Source organism: Lagopus muta, chromosome 13 (assembly GCF_023343835.1).
Source record: "Lagopus muta isolate bLagMut1 chromosome 13, bLagMut1 primary, whole genome shotgun sequence".
In the NCBI taxonomy this organism is placed as follows: Eukaryota; Metazoa; Chordata; class Aves; order Galliformes; family Phasianidae; genus Lagopus; species Lagopus muta.
Window position 1 is genome coordinate 7992025 of NC_064445.1, and position 19369 is coordinate 8011393.

The window sequence follows — 19369 nt, forward strand, 5'->3', positions numbered from 1 at the left end:
AGCAAGAGGTGCCTCTCCCCTTTGGGAAGCTGCGCCTGTCGCTGATCTTTGCTCCCTTTTAGGTAAGGCAAGATGTTGGAATTTGGCTGCTTAAAAGTTTTCTAAATCCATCTTTTCAGGTCTAAATATACATGGCCTAATTTTTTTTTTTCCAAATGTACTTAACTCTCCACAAAATCACATTGAAACTAATGGGACCTGTAAGCGTAAGGCAGCTTTGCAAATTGGGCTGATACACAGACAGAAGCCTGACTCTGGGCACTCAAGACTTCACTACTGCAACTTATTTGTTGGCTAGAATCATGCCCCTGCATAGCGACTTCATTCTGTGTTGCCTTCTTGTCCTTTACTTCTTACTATTATTTGTTTTTCAGAAGCCATATTCCCTCCCGCAGTCTCAATGTTAAACTTATTTTTTATTGTTGCAGAAGAGTATTCTAGATTTTTTATTAATTCACTGTGAATACTAGGATTACTGGGCAGTAAAGGCCATAGGTGTCAGACTGTAGTTGTGCACTATGGAACTTGTAATTTCAACATTGAAATTAGTGAAGTTGTACTAATTTTGTAACAGCAATGTTTTCTTCAACACTGGTAACTCTCTGATCTGATTTTCAGAGGTGTTTGGTAGCAATGAGCTTAAGTCATTATTTTCAAAAGCTGAAAATCATGTTGTTTCTGTATTGGAAACATACACCTTGGCGGCTGTATTGGATGAAAAGTTGATTATTCTCCCTACTGCTTGTATTCTGGAGTTTTACAAAAGCAAAATTAACCCTGGAAGACCACTATAATTTAGGCGAATACTAATAGATATCACTTTCATAAAATTATGGCAATGGGCAAATTTGTCTTTGAAAAATATCTTCTGCAAATATTGCTGCATTTTAGTAAAGGCTTAAAAAAATTGTCAGTCAGAATGAATCTGTTTGTGATCCAAAGTATTTTCAAATGCAGCATCTCTTACCTAGGCCGTGTCTGTGCGTTGACATAGGAGGCATTATAGTCCAGACTTTGGTGATAGGGTTGAAACATTCAACAATGTTGGAGGTTTTCAGACCATCTCTTCCTCCCACAATGTAGAGTTTGTTGTCAATTACTGCCACTCCAAACTGTAATCGTCTGCCGTTCATGGTACCAATTTGTATCCAGCTATTAGTCCTAAGGTCATACTTTTCAATTGTAGTGGTGCCTATTAGAAACAATAATATGATGCAATATGAGACAGCCTTGAACTGCTCGCTGTGCAGCAGTCAGGAGTTGATCCATTTTGTACATTATTAAATTTTAAGAGACTGAAATTCTGTACTTTGACCTTTGCTACATCTTCCTGAGAGCTTCAGTTACAAGAGTAAACAGTGGGACAGCTGTATTAATTGCATGCATATATAATTATCAAATAGATAGGAATAAAACATTGATAGGAAGGTGCAGAATTACAGCTATTTTTTTAGTACTGAACAATTGTAGATAAGTTAAATCTGTCACTCAGTTAAGTAGTATTAGGGTAGTTGGTTTATTTGTTCTTAATTCTTTCTGAGCATGGTACCTCACAACTATATACTTGTTAACCATGTTTTTGCCTAAATTAGTACTGCCCCCTAAAACTAAAAGTGCATCTATAAATCTGTCTGCATTGGTTTCCTTGGTGCAGTGGAGGCAGGCAGAAGGCTGAAGTCTGAGTGCACGTTTGCCTTCCACAGGCAGTTTCTGTGAGGTTCACCTGTGCAGCCTTGCAGTAACTGATTGTTTGCTGTAATATGTAAGTTGCCTTTTCGGTTTTTTCAGGTCACTGAACTTCTGGTCATGGTTTTACTGAAACTATTCATAAGGCCCTAATTCCCTGCCATTCAAAACTGACACTTTTCCATCTGCTGGCTCCTGTCAGTCACACTCAGCTGCTGTAATTGCCCCCATGAGAGCTGATTTAGCACAAAGGGAAAACGGCTGAGCAGTGCTGAGGCAGGAAGAGGCAGTTGCCAGTTGCACAAGCAGCACGCTTGGAGCTCAACTTCAGCTCAACTGAAGGCAACCAGATGAGAAAAACAGAGCTGATTTCCTGTCTGCTCCTTGACTGAGATTTGTAACAAGAGAACTTATATGTTGAGGATAACAATAGGCAGTTCATGGATAAATGGTTTGTGACTGCAAAACCAGCATGCACTAATGCAGAAAAGATAGTTTGCTTTAGAGATGTTTTCTTCAGTAAAACCTGCTGAAGTTCAGCTGCTATACTCAACAAATGTAGTGAAACAAGAGCTTATGTGATACATTTGTTGCCTTCTGTGTGCCTTCCCAGATACACAGATCAGGGAAGAAGCTACCTGATCCATCTGCTATAAAAGAAATTTAATTCTGAGCAACTCTCAGAGCAAACTTTGCTTGCTCTTCTTTGCTTTGATTCTGTCTCATTTATTTTATGCTAATATGTGAGTGCCCCAAAGTTCTCAGCTTCAAAAAGAAGCATCTCACATTCTTTTTTTTTTTTTTAAAAAAAAAAAGGGAAAAATATATTAAGGTGTACAGTGTGTTCATACCCTGTAGCTGTAATTTTTACTGAGGCTTGAAAGTAGGCTTCACAAGTTTAGGCACATTTACATTTTTTTTTAAAATACTAGTCTGAAAGTGGCTCTTTGATCTTCTCTTGATCATTTGAAGTTGAGATTTGACTTCACATACCACCTGAGATAAGCACAAAGCCAAACCTGGCACTCTCTGAGTTCTTGTTTTCTTTATCACAGAAAGCACATTCTAGCCAGAGGTTCAGTTCTCCCCTTCTCAGAGATGTTCTTCCAGTGCCTCACAGTCTCTTAGGTTCTGTTTCCTTTATCTTACAGTCCAGCTCAGGCTGAAGGTATGAGTCAGAGATATAGAGAACAGCAGGGAGGAGAGGAAGTGCTGTTCTTCTAACCATCAAAAGGCAAAAGTTCAAAGAGCTGGCTTTACTCCAAGGTAATAAGTAGAAGAGGCACCAACAGGAAATGAAGATGTTGACTGAAATAGCCCATTCCTTGTATAATCTTTACTGAAAAAAACCTATTATAAAATTTTATTCCAATTTTTAATAGTTCAAGGGTAATTTTGAGTTCTTGGTTATTTTATGTCATTCATAAATAACAAGTATTGCTAATTAAATTTCACTAGTCGTTATTGCTTCACTTCCTTTTTCTAAATTGTCCCGAGAACGAATGTTTCGTGTTACAATCGCAGTGAACACACAGTTTGCATTGGATTTGATTGCAGAGGGTAGTAAGGTAGCACTGCATAGGAAATGTTAGTCATCAGCAACTTTTTCCAAACCATGAAATGGATTAACTGCTCTGTGATTCTGTTAATGGTGAATTTGCACAGCTAAAGGTAATGCTGATCAGCAAGTCACTAGACTTTAAACTAATCACAGTTTTTTTGGCACTGAGCAGCAGAGTCCTGTAGAAAGTAGTTTAATATACTTCCTACTAAATGGAATAGTGTAATTTGTAAAGCTGTAAAACGGTTGCAGTTGTGAAAATCAAATCATAAAAACTGGAATATATCTATAGCATTTAGCTTTCAGCTACAAAACTGAAGAAAATTCTATATGTGATCCTGAAAAAACAGCAGGGTTCTAAAATAACGTTAAATATTTCTTGAAGTATTTTGAATGTTAATTTTTTTCTGGTTTGTAAAGTCAAACTTTGCACAAATTCTTGTAAAATTTTGGATGTTAAGATCACTATTTGAATCTTGTCTGAACTTATGGCTGTATGTATATTATTTAGAAACAGGGTGCTTGCAAGAAGGAAGAATATCTAACATGTGGGATTGACTTCTGCAATTTTTCCCTCCTTTTCCATCTTTAAATTGCTGTTTGTCTAACAAACTTTTCAATAACTGTCATGTATTCTCTGCGTGTCTGTAATACAATTACTCAGTACAAATAAATATTTCAGCTTACCTTTAGTGGCATCCATGCCTCCTACAGCATAAAGTGCACCCACTGTAGACTTCCTAGGCTTTGTTCGAGGGCTCTGCATCATAGACCGTCTTTCTGGTAGGAGATGGTACTTCATAGCCTCCATGAGAAGTTTCTGGCATTCTAAGTCGTCTGCAAACATTGGACTATTTTCTAGATCGGCTAGCAACTAAGAAATGAAAAGTGATGATCTTATGTGTATCCACATCATTAAAAGCTGGATGCACTTCAGTAAGTAAAGTCTATGTAGCTACAAAGAAAGTGCTATCTGGGAAAGAAATGTACTTTTGAGATACCACGAGACTGATATGTTTATAAAGATAGTTGTGAGCACAATCGTTAGATTTACTTTTTTTTTCTATCTTACATTCTATCTTACTATTACAAATAATAATCATACCTATTATGGAGTTAACAAAAAAAACCACAAAAACTTCCGCATCAGGAAACCACAAATCAGAAGCAGCAAGCAGTACTTCTCTACAGGTGTTGTTTTGTTTTCAGTTTATGGTTAAGGCCCCTGTTAGCCCTTCATTTCCATACCTGAGGGGGAAGTAGAGGCAGTCTGATATAAGATAGAAGCATCCCCAGATCTTGTTGCCGGTTTTGCAAATCATGTCTCACCCACATCATTAATGCCTGGAATATAACCTCCTCATCTGGAACATTGATGTCATCGCTAGACAGGAGTTTTGCGATCTCATTAGCAGGGAGTAAAAGAAATTCCTGGTTTTTAATAACTTCTGTGAAATGTTCCTAAAAGGAAAGAACAGATTTCAATGCACTCATGATTTTCACACCTTGAATTAACCTTTTCTTAGGTAATATAGTCTTTGCATATACTGTAGTTCTGTTTTGTTCTAGGATGTAGGGAAATATAATAGATATTCTATAAGTCAAGGAACCCCCTTCTACCATTTGAGGGAGACTGGTGTCTCTTTGAAGCTTTGCTCTCGTAGAGCTGAGGACCAATGATCAACTTCACCACTACCATGCTTATGGCTGCAGTTGGCAGGATTCCTGTTGGTATGGATTTGCTACTGGCAGTTTTCACCATCAGTGTGATCTTAACACTGCATCTTAATAGAGACACAATTTGAAGATATATGGTGTATGTTATGAATGGTAGGTGGGTATTCAAATTAAGTGTATTGCTTGCATTACAAGTGGACTTCCAAGCTTTAAACTCTTCCGATTTGCAGTTCTTTGCCGTGTCTGGTGCTGACTGTATGTCTCTACTCTGCAGTAGAAAATGGAGGGAAATTAAACTCACTTTTCTGACAGTACTGCAGGGGCAAATGCAAACTGGGCAAATCTTGAGAAAGTGGTCTAATACCATAATCTAGCATTGTGATAAAACAACCAACTCCAGACATGATCACAAATATGAATTCGTTTGAACCTTTCAAAGAATTATTTTCCATAAAAGTATTACATTGTACAGGCCAGTACAAGAATACCATAATTGATATTGAAATATTTTATGATTGCTTATGCTAATTCCAGAGAAATACTTTGTTAGCTGTTTTTTGAAGTTACGTGCAGAGAAATGCACGTTGGATTTTACCCGTATTTGAACCACTAGTTTCCATTTATGTACCTGGAAGAAATGTATTCTATGAGAAATCAGAAATAGGACAAGGAAGAGATTTTAGTTACTGATGTTTGTATTATTTATTTTCAGTAGTCTCAGCTTTCTGCAACTCTTTACAAGAGAGCTCTACTGAGTATATAAATATTGAAGTACTAGTGATTAGAGGATATGTTAACTTTTCTGTGCTGTGCACATCCTGCTTTAATATTTTGTGACATTCAGAGATTAGGAACAGGAAGGCCAGTCCACATTTAGGTACAAATATAGTACAAGATGTTTATCAGAACAATGTCTATCTGCATGTAAAGATACTAGGCAGGAAACTTAATACTCTGCATCAATGGCTGAAGTAGATGAAGGGAAAAGCCTCCTTTGTGTCTGTTTTTGTTGAATGGATGTGGTGTTTATAGCTTATCTTCTGTAAGTGTTTAAATGTTACTAGTTCATTTGGATGATTTCTGTATTTACAGTACATCTTTATAGTCTTTTCCCTGAGGTACACATTTTCAAGTGGTTGAGGCTGGCCTGACACAAAACAGAATGTTTTATTTATCCTCTTCCACAATGGTTTGTGTGCATGCATTGGTACAATCTCTTTTCTCCAGTGTCTTTTGAAAATCAGCTCAGAAATCTGGTCTGTGGATTTAAAACAGTTACAGTTGAGGCCCATGTGGCTGGGACTTGTGAGACAAAAGTGGTAGCAGAGGGGGGAATTTCCTGTTTTCAGCTGAGGATATAATAGTATGGAGCAGCAAGGACAATGCTGTTATGTAGGGCTTGAGTGATCCTTCTAGCTTCAGTGTCCTTTTTCAAACTTTAAAATATAAAAGAAATCTAGATAGCTGCTGAGCAAACCGTTCGTTAGTATGACAGGAAGGAGCACAACCAGTGCCCTCAATCTGCACTTGCCACTCTCATTTACTTCATCATGTGGAAGTGTGCGGTCTCTTCCTGGAATGCTCTTAGCATTATGAAGCCTCTAAACTGGTTTTGACATACTGTGCTAATATTTCAAGCATAAAGCTGCCATGTGTCTCCTAACAAGGAGTTCTTTTTATATCCATTTAGCTGTAGCGGTTGCTATTCTTTTTGTGTTTAAAGATGCTATAGCACATCTTGATGCCCTGAATATTTATCCCTTGATTTGGTTTCACAGCCAGCTTTCTTGCTTCTCTGTTTCCACACTGAATATTCATTTCTCACTTTCAGCCGGAGGAGGATTATGCTTCAGTCAAAGATGTGCTTCTTTTTAGCATTCCAAATTTTTCTCATACATTCTTTATTTTGGATTTTGTTGTGTATGTGCCTCACCTTAAAATCAGCTTTGGAATTTTCTTGGTGTTGAATCAACAACATGTGAATGGGCCATTACTATTTTTCCTTTTGACGTTGTCTATGTTAATGCCCTGTTATTTTTTTTTTTTTTTAAAGAAATGCATGCCAATCATACGAATTTCAGTTCAGTAAATGTCTCCTTCTCCAAAACAAAACAAAATTCTGAAATAGGAAGCATTACTGAATATTTGGTTTTCCATGCACACTCTTCTTTCCTTCCAATGCTTCTGTAACAGTCACAGACCTGAAATTTCTCTTTGGAGTCTGAGCTAGGCAGGGATGTCCCCAGGTCAGGGACTTTGCCAGTGCAGGAAAAGCACAGCCACTGCATCAGGCTCAGAAACCTTGCTCTGCTTCACCGAAGTCCCTATGTTTTCTGGGAAAGTATTCACACTTGATGTTAACATTCTAATTGTAAAACAGGTAGATTCTTTAACTTACCATAGTGTATGTGTGTGCCACCTTCAGGAGCTCTGTGCAGCCCTGAGCATCCCCAAAGGAGCGGATCCCCAGGCAGTTGGAAGGATGGAGCTGCTTCATGAGAAAGTTGCAGCATACATCAATGACCTGGGATAGCTGGAGAAGACAAGCTGCAGCTAGCAAACTTTCTATAGTGTCTTCCTTTAACTCTAGAATACCTGTGCAGTTTGCATGTAGGGAAAAAATACAAGTTTTCGGTCATTTTCTTTGTAACTTTATTTACTTGAAATCTTCCCACTCCCTACTTTTTCTGTTCCTGCAAAAAAAAAATAAATTGAAAAGTGGCCTGTGATTCACAGGTTCATTTTCCTTTAAAGCTGAAGGAGTCTTTAAACACATCTTAAGAGACTTAAAGGATTTGGTGGATTTTGAATAAAATTACTGGAACATTTGTACTGAAACTCTAACACTATCAGATCTGATTTTACTTGAAAAAAGAAATAAAGACAAAGAGGGGATTAGACAAAAACCTTTCCCAAAATTCATGTGTGGGTTCCTGAAAAATGTATCATAAATTTGTATTACACACGAGAATTTCAGTACCAATAGCTAGGAAATGCTAACAGTAAATGCTTGCAGGAAACCCGATTTCCTCATTTATCTATGAAATGATTATGTGATTGTGAGATTTTTTTAATGTTCATAAACAGACTGGAAGGTGTTTATTTAATTAGATTATCCATTCTTATGCTTAGTAGATACTTTGATTCCCTAGTTGATATCCAGCATTAAAATGCTATTCTGAAAGAGATGAAATTTAATTAGATGGGATGATTTTTAGATACATGTGGGTAATAAGCAGCCCACCACCATTTCTTTGCATTTGGTCTAATCTATTTCCTTGGGTGATTTATGTTTATTCAGTGCCTTATGCATGTTATGCAGCATTCCCTCCTGCCCGTGTTTATCTTCTTGCTTGTACCCACAAGCACATAAAGGGTCTATTTTGTGTATCGAAACTTCTGTTTCCAATCTGGAATTGCAGATGGCTTATCTTTCTTGAGATTTGTCTCTTTACACAACAGTCAAGATTGATGAAGTGCCTGACCTAGCAAGCGAAGAAGTCCTCTGTTTTTGACATTTATTATAATACCATTATATTAATTACATTGGAGTCTTTGTTTTAATTTAATCTATAGTTATTCTAACCCCTTTTTAAAGTATGAGTACTATACAAATATTGATACATACCTATAGTATGTCTTCCAGCCTCCCTGTCTTGATATGTAAACTGTGCTATTCCATTCTCAAAAGCTAGCTAGGAATGTCCTGTGCGGGACATCAGTTGAGAAGGAAAAATTGAATGTTACTGGTGATAGGTGCAAACTGAGGAGGTGGATCAGTTTATCAGCAAATGTTCGTAAATTCAGAAAGCTGTTTTTCTGTTTGCTTTAGTGTTAGTACTTTGTGGAGAAGCAATTTTCTCCTTTCAAGAGCTGTGCGTGTTTTGCCACAGAACTTCATAGCTTGGAAGAGGAAAGGGCTTTGCATTTTAGCTTTCTGGCTGGGGTGGCTGCCGTCTTCCTGAGTATCTTGCTAAACACAGAATACACAAACATCCAGAAGCAATTGCACAGGTTTGAATGATCTGGATATTTCTGATTGTGTACACAGCAGTTGTGTTCTGCGTCGCTTTACCCTGCTTGGCATAGCGCTCGTAAAAGCGATTTCACAGTTCTCTGAGTTGGTCTTCTTGGCTACTTGGCTCAACCCTTTGAGGTCCAACAATATAAGGTTAAATTCCGAAAACTGAGGGAAAGCAAGCAGGAGATATATATCTACATAGCAGCTGTGGGTGATGGAGGACTTACCTGTGTAGGCATAACGCACCAGAGCCTTCAGCGCATCCGGGTCCACTCCCTCCATCTTGATCTCCTCTTGTTTTGCTTCACGTACATCGTTAGTGAACATTGCAGCAAAATAATCAGACACTGCACTGAGAACCAACCTTGAAATAGAAGCATTTTAGGAGGACTGCACATTATTCCGTAATATTCTTAACAAGCATGGAATTCAATACTACTGTGTAGTAAATGGCGTGTGTGTGTTTTAGAAACATTCTCTTACAGTAGGATTTGAATCGTACAGTAGTGAGCAGTAAAGTTAAAAGGGTAATTAGTAACCTACTTCTGCAGTGACTGATCATTTATAACCAGACAGGGTAGGCGTACATTTCCCTAGTGTTTGAAATCACCAGGCTTTGAAGCCGTGTAAACCCAAGTGGGGCAGGTACCTGTGAGCTGGAATCTTCTGGTCTCCTACTATGAGAAGAACATCGCACAGCTGTTTCTGCTGCAGATAATTTTCCATTTTGCGGAATGTTTGCTCTGCGTGGTTTGTAGAGTGGAAGTACTCCTCAGAGCCATTGGTGTTCATGCCAAGCAGTGAGCTGCTGGTTGTAGACAGCCTGTGATGAAAGAGCACATACAGGGACTGCAACCTTACAAGCTCTGATTATGTTCTTTACATAAGTTTTGTTCAAAAGGCATCACAGAAGCTTAAGCTATAAAGGCTTTTAGGATTCTGGTCTTGCTATGCCTTCTTACATTTGTTTTGGTTTGGTATCTGCAAATTTTCATTTGCAAGACTGCCTATAAATTCCGAGGTCAAGGAAGGAAAAATTATTGTGGTGAGGTGGTGCTGCTGAGTTTTCTGCTTCCTACCTATCCTGTGTCCAGGACGCACCATGATAAATGCAACCTGCTGACCACTCACAGACAGAGCATGCAAATGGCAATCTGTTCTACCTGAAATAGCCTGTGGAATGAAAGTTTGTCTATAATGTTTCTTTAGGTCTTATTTCTGTTTCCTTCATACTTTGTACGTCTTTATTACTGTATGAAATGGGAATTAATCAGAAGACAATCTGACAACTGACATATAATTCTAGGCAAATCACTGAGCCAAAAACTGATGAAATTAGTAGATTCTGTTACCTTTACAATCTGAATGCAAATAAACTAATTCCTTTTCAAGGAAATGTGTGTTATAAAAATATATTCTTCCCACTACAAAACTCTGTTAGATGTCCCACTTATAAATAGCCATAAAACCTATTTATATGATTTTTTTCCTTACTGTCTTCTAATATGGATCATGTTGCAGATTGAACTATTATTGATACTTTCTTAGAAAAGCTTTTTTTTCACCTGTTTCTTGTAAGATAGCAGTGCATTTCTTAATATGCATCCTTATCACTAATGCTACAATCTGCAGCACTATTTTACTTAGTCTAGACTTTATAGATAATGGCTTCTCAGCTTATAATATTTTAGTTACAATATCTCAGAGTATTATATTACATAATATGTATTATATTATTGTGTGTGTGCGTGTGCACCACCTGAGGAACCAATGCATCTCAAACCCTCAGATGTGCACATATGTGTGTATATTTCTCTCTGGGCAAACTCAGATTCTATTACTATTTACAAACGTATTAAAACATACCAAATCAATGCAATAAGCTCTATCTTTCTTTTGAAGCTCTTTACTACAATGTCAAGTGCATTTCCTTTTTTTTTTTTTTTTTTTCTTTTAAGAAAAAGGGGCAAATCAAGTTCACCTATAACATGTATCCTTTGTAGTTTGCAGCTTACAAAAATTAATTTGTTTCAGTTTAATGACTATACTTTTTGTTTGTTTTGCTTCAGTGCTTCATTGAAAATGAAGAAGCTGAAAAATTAGATTATATGCTCATTAGTTTTGCACCAACTACTTGATGCCAACTTCATATTCTGTAACATTCTTGTTTTGCTATTTATCTCTTAAGCTTTCTGTCACACTTCAAACATTTTTTTCCAAGCATATTTTGTTTCAGTCTCATTATATTCATTTTAAGTACTGTATTTTAATGTATTACATTGCTCTTATCCTTAATGTGTCAGAGTTCAGCCAGAGTAATATTCATTCATCCCTACTGCAAATGCACGGTACCAGTTTCTTGAAATTAGCAATTTCCAATAGAATGTATGCATTTGGGAGTAGAGCAGTCATTTTCAAGCAGTAAAGATTTGAAAAGAGTCTTATAGTCCAATCATTTTACTCAGTTCTGGCTACTTTTTTTTTCCTTGTATGTCCTAGAGTGACCTTTAATTGCAGCAGAAAAATTCAAAAAAATAAGGTCTTCAGAGATTGAAGAGTACTAGAAGGAAAAAAAAAAAACAAAAACCAACACTGGCTAACTTTGTAAATATAATTCTGTAGTTGACGGTTTATTTTCACCAGCTGATTCAAAATAGTAAGTATAGTATAATATGGAGGGGGTAAATTAAATTCTGAGATATTTCTCTGTTTCCTTCTGTGTGTGACTATTACTGATACGCAGATAACTGAAATACAGAGCTTCAAAAATTTAAATCTAGGGAGGAAAAATGCAGTGAACTTAAAGAAGACAGAGGTTCAAGTACCTTGAAGGAGGAAGTCGAGAAAAACATCAGTAAGTCTGATGTTGAAATAAAATCAGAGGTGCTGCAGACTGCATTTCAGAGATAGGCAAGCTAGCTGCAGATGTGTTAACTTGAATGTATCTGCCTGTCTTGTCTTGTTCCATGAGAACACAACACATTAAGAGATCTCACCATTCATGCAAATCTACCCAGAAGCATGAAGTGGATGGAGAATTACTAGTTTTCTATAAAATACGTATGAGTTTGGACAAAAAAAAATCTGAAGTGTATTAAGTAATAAGATTTCCAGAGGTACATTGTGATGGCCTTGTGAAAACTAAAGTAATTAGTTTTCAATTAGTCAGAAGGGAAATTACTAAAAACTGTTCTGAAGAATCAGAAACCTGAGTAGCTTAATGCCACCTTTGTGATAGTGCTGACTAGGATGCTGAGATGTGTTAACACCAATGGCATTAGTATTTAGAACTTAAGATTTCAGATTATCCTGGAGAGAGCAAAGGTAAATCTATACTTAAATGATTTCAAAGTTGCTGCGCTGCACAAATTTCATCTTAGGTAGAGAGCCAAGTGAAATAATTTCAGTTTTCCCATAAGGACTTGTAAAGCATAGCGAAAATATGGTACTTTTGTTTAGAAAAGGAAAGGGAAGGGAAAGGGAAAGGGAAAGGAACACAAAATATTTGAGCAGACCTTCTAAATTGAAAACCCGAAAAAGTAATCAAACAATATTAAGTATCTAAATGACAACAAGGAGATAAATTCCAGCCAGCATGGCAGTTCAGAACAAATCATGTCATAGCAATTTTTTTTTTTTTTATTTTATGACAAGATAACAAAGCTTACTGGGAGAAAAGAATTAGATGTCAGAAGTCATCTTGGCTTTTGGATGACTTCTGACAGTATTTCACATGACGTTTTCAAAATCAAGCCAGGGTGGCATGTCTTAAGTGTAATAAATAGTTAGCAACAGCTTGTATAGGTACTTAAAATTTTTCCATGCCAGAAGATGTTCTCAATGAACTGCAGTTGAATTCTGCATCTGATGCTGCTCCGTATTTTCATTACAGACAGGTATACAATAGAAATAGGGTATAATCATCACATAGTTAACTAATAGCAAATTGACAAATTTGGGGAACAGAACTTAAATAGAAAGTGCTATCTTTCCCCCAACTTTTTTGACTTTTGGGCAAATTTTTACTTTTCAAAGACCTGCTCATACTTGCATGTGAGTAATTACCTGAACAAGCTACAGGATAAGAAGACATAAGGTAACAGCTAGATTGTAATGTATCCCAAAAAAAGCTCTTACTTGGAGGTGATGATGTGGAGGGAAAATTTAATCTTTCCTTTGGTTAGGGGAATGGAAGTGACAAGTTTTGTGGTTCGTTCCAGGCCTATTCTCTACTATTCTTTAAATTGCTGAATTATATTAAAATCAATTTCTGTCTTCATAAAGTACTCTTCATTAATCAACACAGCACACTTCATTAATCAGTTTATAAATGATAAATTCACTTTTCATCTTTATTTAATTATAACATGATAAAACATAAATGCCATTTAATTGCCATGTCCTGTTTAAACTCAGAGTGATCTTAAAGTGCCTCATTAATTGTGCCTGTGGCCAAAAAAACAAAAAGAAAAGCCCTTAATGATTAGGAAGCTTAGAAGCATAATATTGCATGAAAACCAGATAATGAAATGCATATTTTGATTTGTTGTTCTTGATGAGGCTGTTTATATTTTTGTAGTGACCACTCTTGTGTTGGATATTTGTTGAAAGCACCAAAGTGTTTTTCTTCTAATACTTGTGAAGTCCAGTTCAACCATCAGTTCAGTCATTACTGTTACTTACAGGTTATTATTTTGAGCTCTAGCTCACCCCATCCATAACAGCAAACTAGGTGACAGTTAGAGGCATTGCTAGGAGACATTAGGCATCTTAGGCCTTTATCACAGCTGAGAACATCCGTGTGACAACTCTGAGGTTTATTGGATGTGCTTTAGCAGTGACAAGTGTCAGACAAAACTGCAACTTCATCAGTTCGTTTGTACAGCAATATTTACAATGCAACTCATCGTTTTTTTTTTTTTCCTTCTGATTGTGCTTATTCAAGAAAGCTACAGTCAGCCCCCACATAGGCAGACTCTCCCCCATGCAGCTGCTTGGTGACCCGCTGTTGGGAGGTGCCGTGGAGCTGGAGGTTGAGAGATGCTATCTCCTTATGCCAAATCGTAGGGCCCCTACATCACTTGGTTGAGATATGAAGAAAAATATTTCTATCAGAAAGCCATTTTTGAACATAGCATAAAATAAAGTTGATGCACTTGTACTAATTGCTTGCTGACAACATGCAGTCAGTAGTTGTCCTAACCTCTACCTTAATATTCAATCTTTCCTAATAGTTCTACTGTAGTTGTCTCCTTTCTTAGATGTTGCTGGTAAATATAACATCTAAATATTGTGCAAAACGTTGTGGATCAAAAATTATGATCTTAAAACGTATGGAACATTAACATGCAATGGAATAACAAAATAACTGTAGCAAAGGAAGAAGTAAACAACTGAAATGTACAGTTACTGAGGTGAATAGAGAGATTGCCAACTTCCTTTGAAAGTTCACACTGACAATGCCTTTAGAACTTGGATATCTGAAAAACAGCGTATCCTTAATAATTTCTTTTTGCAATTTTAAACAGAAACTTACCACCTTTTCCAGTTGACATTAAGATAACTTTATGATTCATAATGAAATGAATTGAGACTAAGTTATTTAAATTATCCTGTGAATAGGAAGCATGCTTTTGGTGGGATAATTCCACTGGAAAACACCTCAGCACTTTGCAGGCCTTTATGATGAGGATTTGCACTTCAGGCCCCAGACTGCCTTCCCAATGGCACAGTGCAGCCCCCTGAGAGTGCCACAGCCCTGTGTGCAATACTTGTAGGCTGAACGTGGGAGTTTCTAGTGATCCAGTGCACATTGTTCAAATCACTGAAAGGACTGTAGGAGCAAAATTCAGCAGCTATTTCTTCAGATTCTTGGTGGCCATACAGTGTAAATAGAGACTTTTATCACAGTGATGTGTTAGTGTTAACATTTGCAATGCAATAGGGATTTTCAAATTGAATAATGGCTTTCCTCCTGATTCAGAATAATCTGAATATGAAATTTTACTATAAATTTTATAGTGGCATGAGATGAACTCATAAAAATTGGGACTCTGTTAATATCTAATCAGTCTGGAGAGAGCACTAGATGTATATCCCTGAATGTTTTATTATAATAGAAATCTATCTGTATTTAATGATGAAGTGTCTCAGACAAATCATTTAAATTAATGCTATCTCAAATCATCATTCAGAGTGATCCTCCAAAAGAATTAACACTGTTCATTTCCATTGTGTAACGGAGAATAACAACTGAGTGAAATGTTTCAGTAAAAAATATACAAGTATATATATTGCCATATAAAATCTCACCTCTGTTCTGATTTTAAACAAAATATTTTAGTTATTGTGTTTTTCCTAAGGCAGATAAGAAAATCGTTGCTCATAAAAATTTAGCATGTAAGAAAAAATATAAATTATGTGGAATGTTCTGTTGCCTTAATCAATGCACACTCGAAGACTCCAATAAGAATTCTGAAAGCATCGCTGCGATAACATGATTTCTAACTCAGTATTTATGTTATAAGATGATATTGGTGAAAATTAAAACTCTTTGAAGGAGAAATTTGGTGAAGTTGCTTACTCCTTGCTCAACTTTCATGTAGCTGGTGATAATATGTTTAGGTAATTTAATAGCATCTCCCTAACGAACAAAAAAGACATTATCTCAAGTTGTCAAAATGTGCAAAATGAAAAATAGTGACTAGATGCTGGATTTGGCATTTTTAGTTAGAGGACAGAAAACAGAAACAAACAAATGTCAACAAATTTTGCTTAAACCCAACCATGATTACTGCCAGATGAAACTAATTAGTTCCATGATTCTTACTTCATTAAGCATGTTTCAGAGAGACTTCTGATGAGAGACCATGCGGAGGAGAAGGCCTGCTTATGTGCTCAACTCAGTTTTGAATTCACTGTAACTCTAAGTGAACAGTGTAAGGAAGCATTAATTTAAACAGCTAACCAGTAATTGAGATGCATATTGAATTCCTCTGGAGAGGAAGTCAGAGGCACATCTGGCACATCTATGGCATCTCATGGGAGCTTCATACTGAGCAACTTTATTGGCATAGTCTAGCACCAAGCCAAACTAAATTTGTTTTATAGATGAGTCTGCCATCCTTAAGTGAATGAAAAAACAAATGAGGACAAAAAAATTAGTGCTGACTTACAACTTTGTTCCTTTCTGTGCTTTTCTCACTGCTTCATTGTGTTCTGATTGAACAGTCTGGCTCCTTCATGATTTCAAGGCTGTAACTTCACAGGAACCTTTCTTAACGTTACCTATAAATCCACTATGACAAGATTTATCAAGAGACTGAGTTGGCTGTACTGCCAGATGATTTTACTAGGTCAGGCATCTCAGAGAGAGAGATCAAAAGCCCGTCCTAAGCCATGGTACTTGAATGTAGAATAGTGGGGTTTCTTTGTAAGTAATCACATAGAAAGGAATTTCTGTCTTTGCATGTAGTTTTCTGTAAACTAGCTAGATAGACTGGAAGTAATCTTCACTAATGTCCTCTGTGAGAGTTAAAATTGTGACTCAGAACAAGCATTTCAATCTTTAAATGCTTATAACAAGTATTATGCTAACTGATATGTAGGTATGGTTGATTTAAAGCTCTTCTTGCAGTCTTAGTTCAGTGTTACATATGTTTTAAATTACAGTTTATGACTCAGAGAAGCAGCACAGAATTATTAGGTATATTGGACAAATTGGAGGATTTTCTTTAGAAAGCTGTAGTGTGATGTCTAAAATAACTGCTGGTTTTATTGCATTAATTAAATTACTTTGTAACAAAAATCAATTTCTACCTCTTTCCTAACCAGTCTAAACCAAGTTTGGTGGTATTAAGATTATATAAATGACTGACGTGTATCAAGGTCACTTAGAGCCCAAAACTTCAGTCACACAGAAGCTTTAGGTCACTGGAAGAACAGTAACTCAGCCCATAGCAAAACAAGGATTCAAAACTCAGAAGGGAGCACTGTAGCTATGGATTTATATTTTTGCTTCTTTCCTTTTAAAACACCATGCAAATTTCTCTTATTGCTTACTCCCTGTGTTACCTCTCTATGTGACCACCTGGTCAGGAGTAGAAAGTCATTTGCCTGGACTTTAGATGTTTGTCCAGGTGCTATGCCTTAGTTTGGGGCTGTATTTGTGTAGTTAATACACACCCTGGAACAAGTGCTTGTGGAAGTGATCTGAGCTCTCCTGCCTGCTCAACAGAGAGGCAGGTGAGTCCTTGGTCATGGCAGACTGCAACTGCTTTCTAGGCTATCACCTAACTGAGGTCTAAAGAGGTAAAGGGAGCATGACCAACACTGTTGAAGTAAAGCCTGCTCGGCTGCAGCAATGAAGCAGATTATATGATGTGTTTTGGCAAGTCAAATCTGGCCAGGGGTCAGAAGGGTGGGTCAGAAATGCCATCACCAGACTTTCTCCTTGTATTTTCCCTATGTATATGGCACAGGCAAAGCCTTTGCCTACATAGCTTGCTATCTGTATGTGAACTCAAATGGATCACAACTGAAGGTAATATTTCAACAAACATCCTGCTTGGAAACAGAGTTTTCTAATTACAAAGCTTTTTCTTTAACACAGTGGTCATGGAAGAACTGAAAAAAAAAACCTTACTCCCACCAAAAACACAGAACGTGACTAAGATTAAATTACTGAGATATTTTTGTCTGCGTGTGTGTCTATGTGCTTCTCTATTTCTTCACGTTCTGAAATGGTGTGACAAGGAGACGCAGAGCTTTCCTGGGCATCTGTGCTAAATGAACACTGTAGAAGAGGTTTCCCTGGCAACGCAAACCATATGTAATAGCTCAAAATAGCTTTTCTCCAGCTCCTAGGATTTCTTAGTGGTTTGCTTATGATTTCCATTTAAATCAAGGTATGTTTTCACTGTTCAAAAAGGTTCATTTTCCCAACTTCTATTAAAATGAACAGGCTTTGAAAATGCTTGTCTTGCAAGAGTGCCTCCCTTCCTCTTGACTTCTAATTAATGAGGTAAACTCAAGCATAGCAAATGGTGACAGCGGCTCTCCACTTTGTCAAATGTATTCCTTTCGTGTTTGCTGTTCAAAACACTATTATAACTGTGCTGGTAGTCACTATCACTGGTTGCAACAGAAAACTTCTAGTTCAAGTAGTAGTCTGACTTTTGTGATATTATAATCACGGGAGCTATATACATTATGTGGTATTATCTTGAGAATTACATAGTATAATGCACCAGTTATAATGTACATGTTTAAAGTTTGCATGTTACTAGCAGGTTTCAGGCAAATTGTGGTACTTGAAAAAACTAATCAGTTCTTAATGTGTTCATAAGAAAATAGGTATCCAAGGTTATCTTTATTATAAACAAGCAGTAATACCAAGAGGCTAAATTGTTTCCCTGCATTTATATAAGAAACACGTAGCAAATCTGAGATAGAATCAGTGGATGTTGATTGTGAATTCCTAACACAGCTACTTGTGAGGTCATATCTTTTACAAGTTAGAAGCAGTCTTGGAGAGCTTGTGTTTGGTTAAGTCAATTGCTAGTCCTTGGGAAAGATTCTTGTCCAACAAATTTCAAAACATGCCTAGCAGAGCCAAAGAAAGATTGAGGACTCGTTCTTTTCCAATGAACGTTTATTTAGCCTAAGTATGTTTTAGCTGATAAAATAATGAAGAAAATAATTGACAGTGTTCTATTTTGTTCTGTTTCATTTCTAAGTAAGGTATCCTTCTATATCTGTGCCCTATTTCTTGACAAAATGTTTTTAAAGCAAAGTCATTTAAATACGGTATCATATATTCTAACTTCACGTGCATATAATATCTACAAGGTCCTCTACATGCTTTTAGTTATCTTTCTGCCCGTGAGCAGTAGACAGAATTTTAGTGAATTATCCTGATTCATCATATAAAATGAAAACAGTTTCTAGAATGAAATATAAGATGATTTATGGTAGTAATTAGTGGATAAGCAGAATTGTTGGAAAGACCCAGGCCATGAGTTCTTGTTCTATCTATTTTAATTAGCTTTGAATTGAATTTTGACTATTAAGCATTTCCTTGGGAAAGGGGGAGGAGGAGAGTTGGGAGATTTGTTGGAGCTGAGTGGTGGAGTCTGAGCATAGAGTCACTGATGTGGGGCCTGATTACACACAGGAAGAAACTTTTACAGTTTTGATTTACAGATTTTTGAGTTTAGTTCCTATACTCCCTTTAAGCTCATTCTGTAAATCTGTACTTCAGCATTTCTGTATTTATTTATCTTGCATACCTACAGATATTATATACAAGGCATATTCTTTATTATATCACCTGATATAGTTATTCGTAAAATATAGTATCATTATTTTCTTCTAGCTGAATAAATTAGTATGCAGTGGGCTAACTCTAGCTGATTTACTGCATC

The 19369-nt window shown here is 36.7% G+C and overlaps 1 protein-coding gene and 1 long non-coding RNA gene across 4 annotated transcripts in view; one reads left to right on the forward strand and one right to left on the reverse strand.

The window, feature by feature from the left end:
- The window catches only part of LOC125699536 (uncharacterized), a 283177-nt gene that overhangs the window by 84847 nt on the left and 178961 nt on the right, over window positions 1–19369 (forward strand). The gene's annotated exons all lie outside the window — the stretch shown is intronic.
- The window catches only part of KLHL4 (kelch like family member 4), a 67820-nt gene that overhangs the window by 6596 nt on the left and 41855 nt on the right, over window positions 1–19369 (reverse strand). For both annotated transcript variants that reach the window (XM_048959134.1, XM_048959132.1), the window contains 6 exons: window positions 9595–9768; window positions 9173–9309; window positions 7323–7519; window positions 4496–4708; window positions 3935–4121; window positions 968–1192 (listed from right to left, as the gene is read on the reverse strand). In XM_048959134.1, the coding sequence (XP_048815091.1) occupies window positions 968–1192; window positions 3935–4121; window positions 4496–4708; window positions 7323–7519; window positions 9173–9309; window positions 9595–9768 (1133 nt within the window). The remainder of the gene's footprint in view (window positions 1–967; window positions 1193–3934; window positions 4122–4495; window positions 4709–7322; window positions 7520–9172; window positions 9310–9594; window positions 9769–19369) is intronic.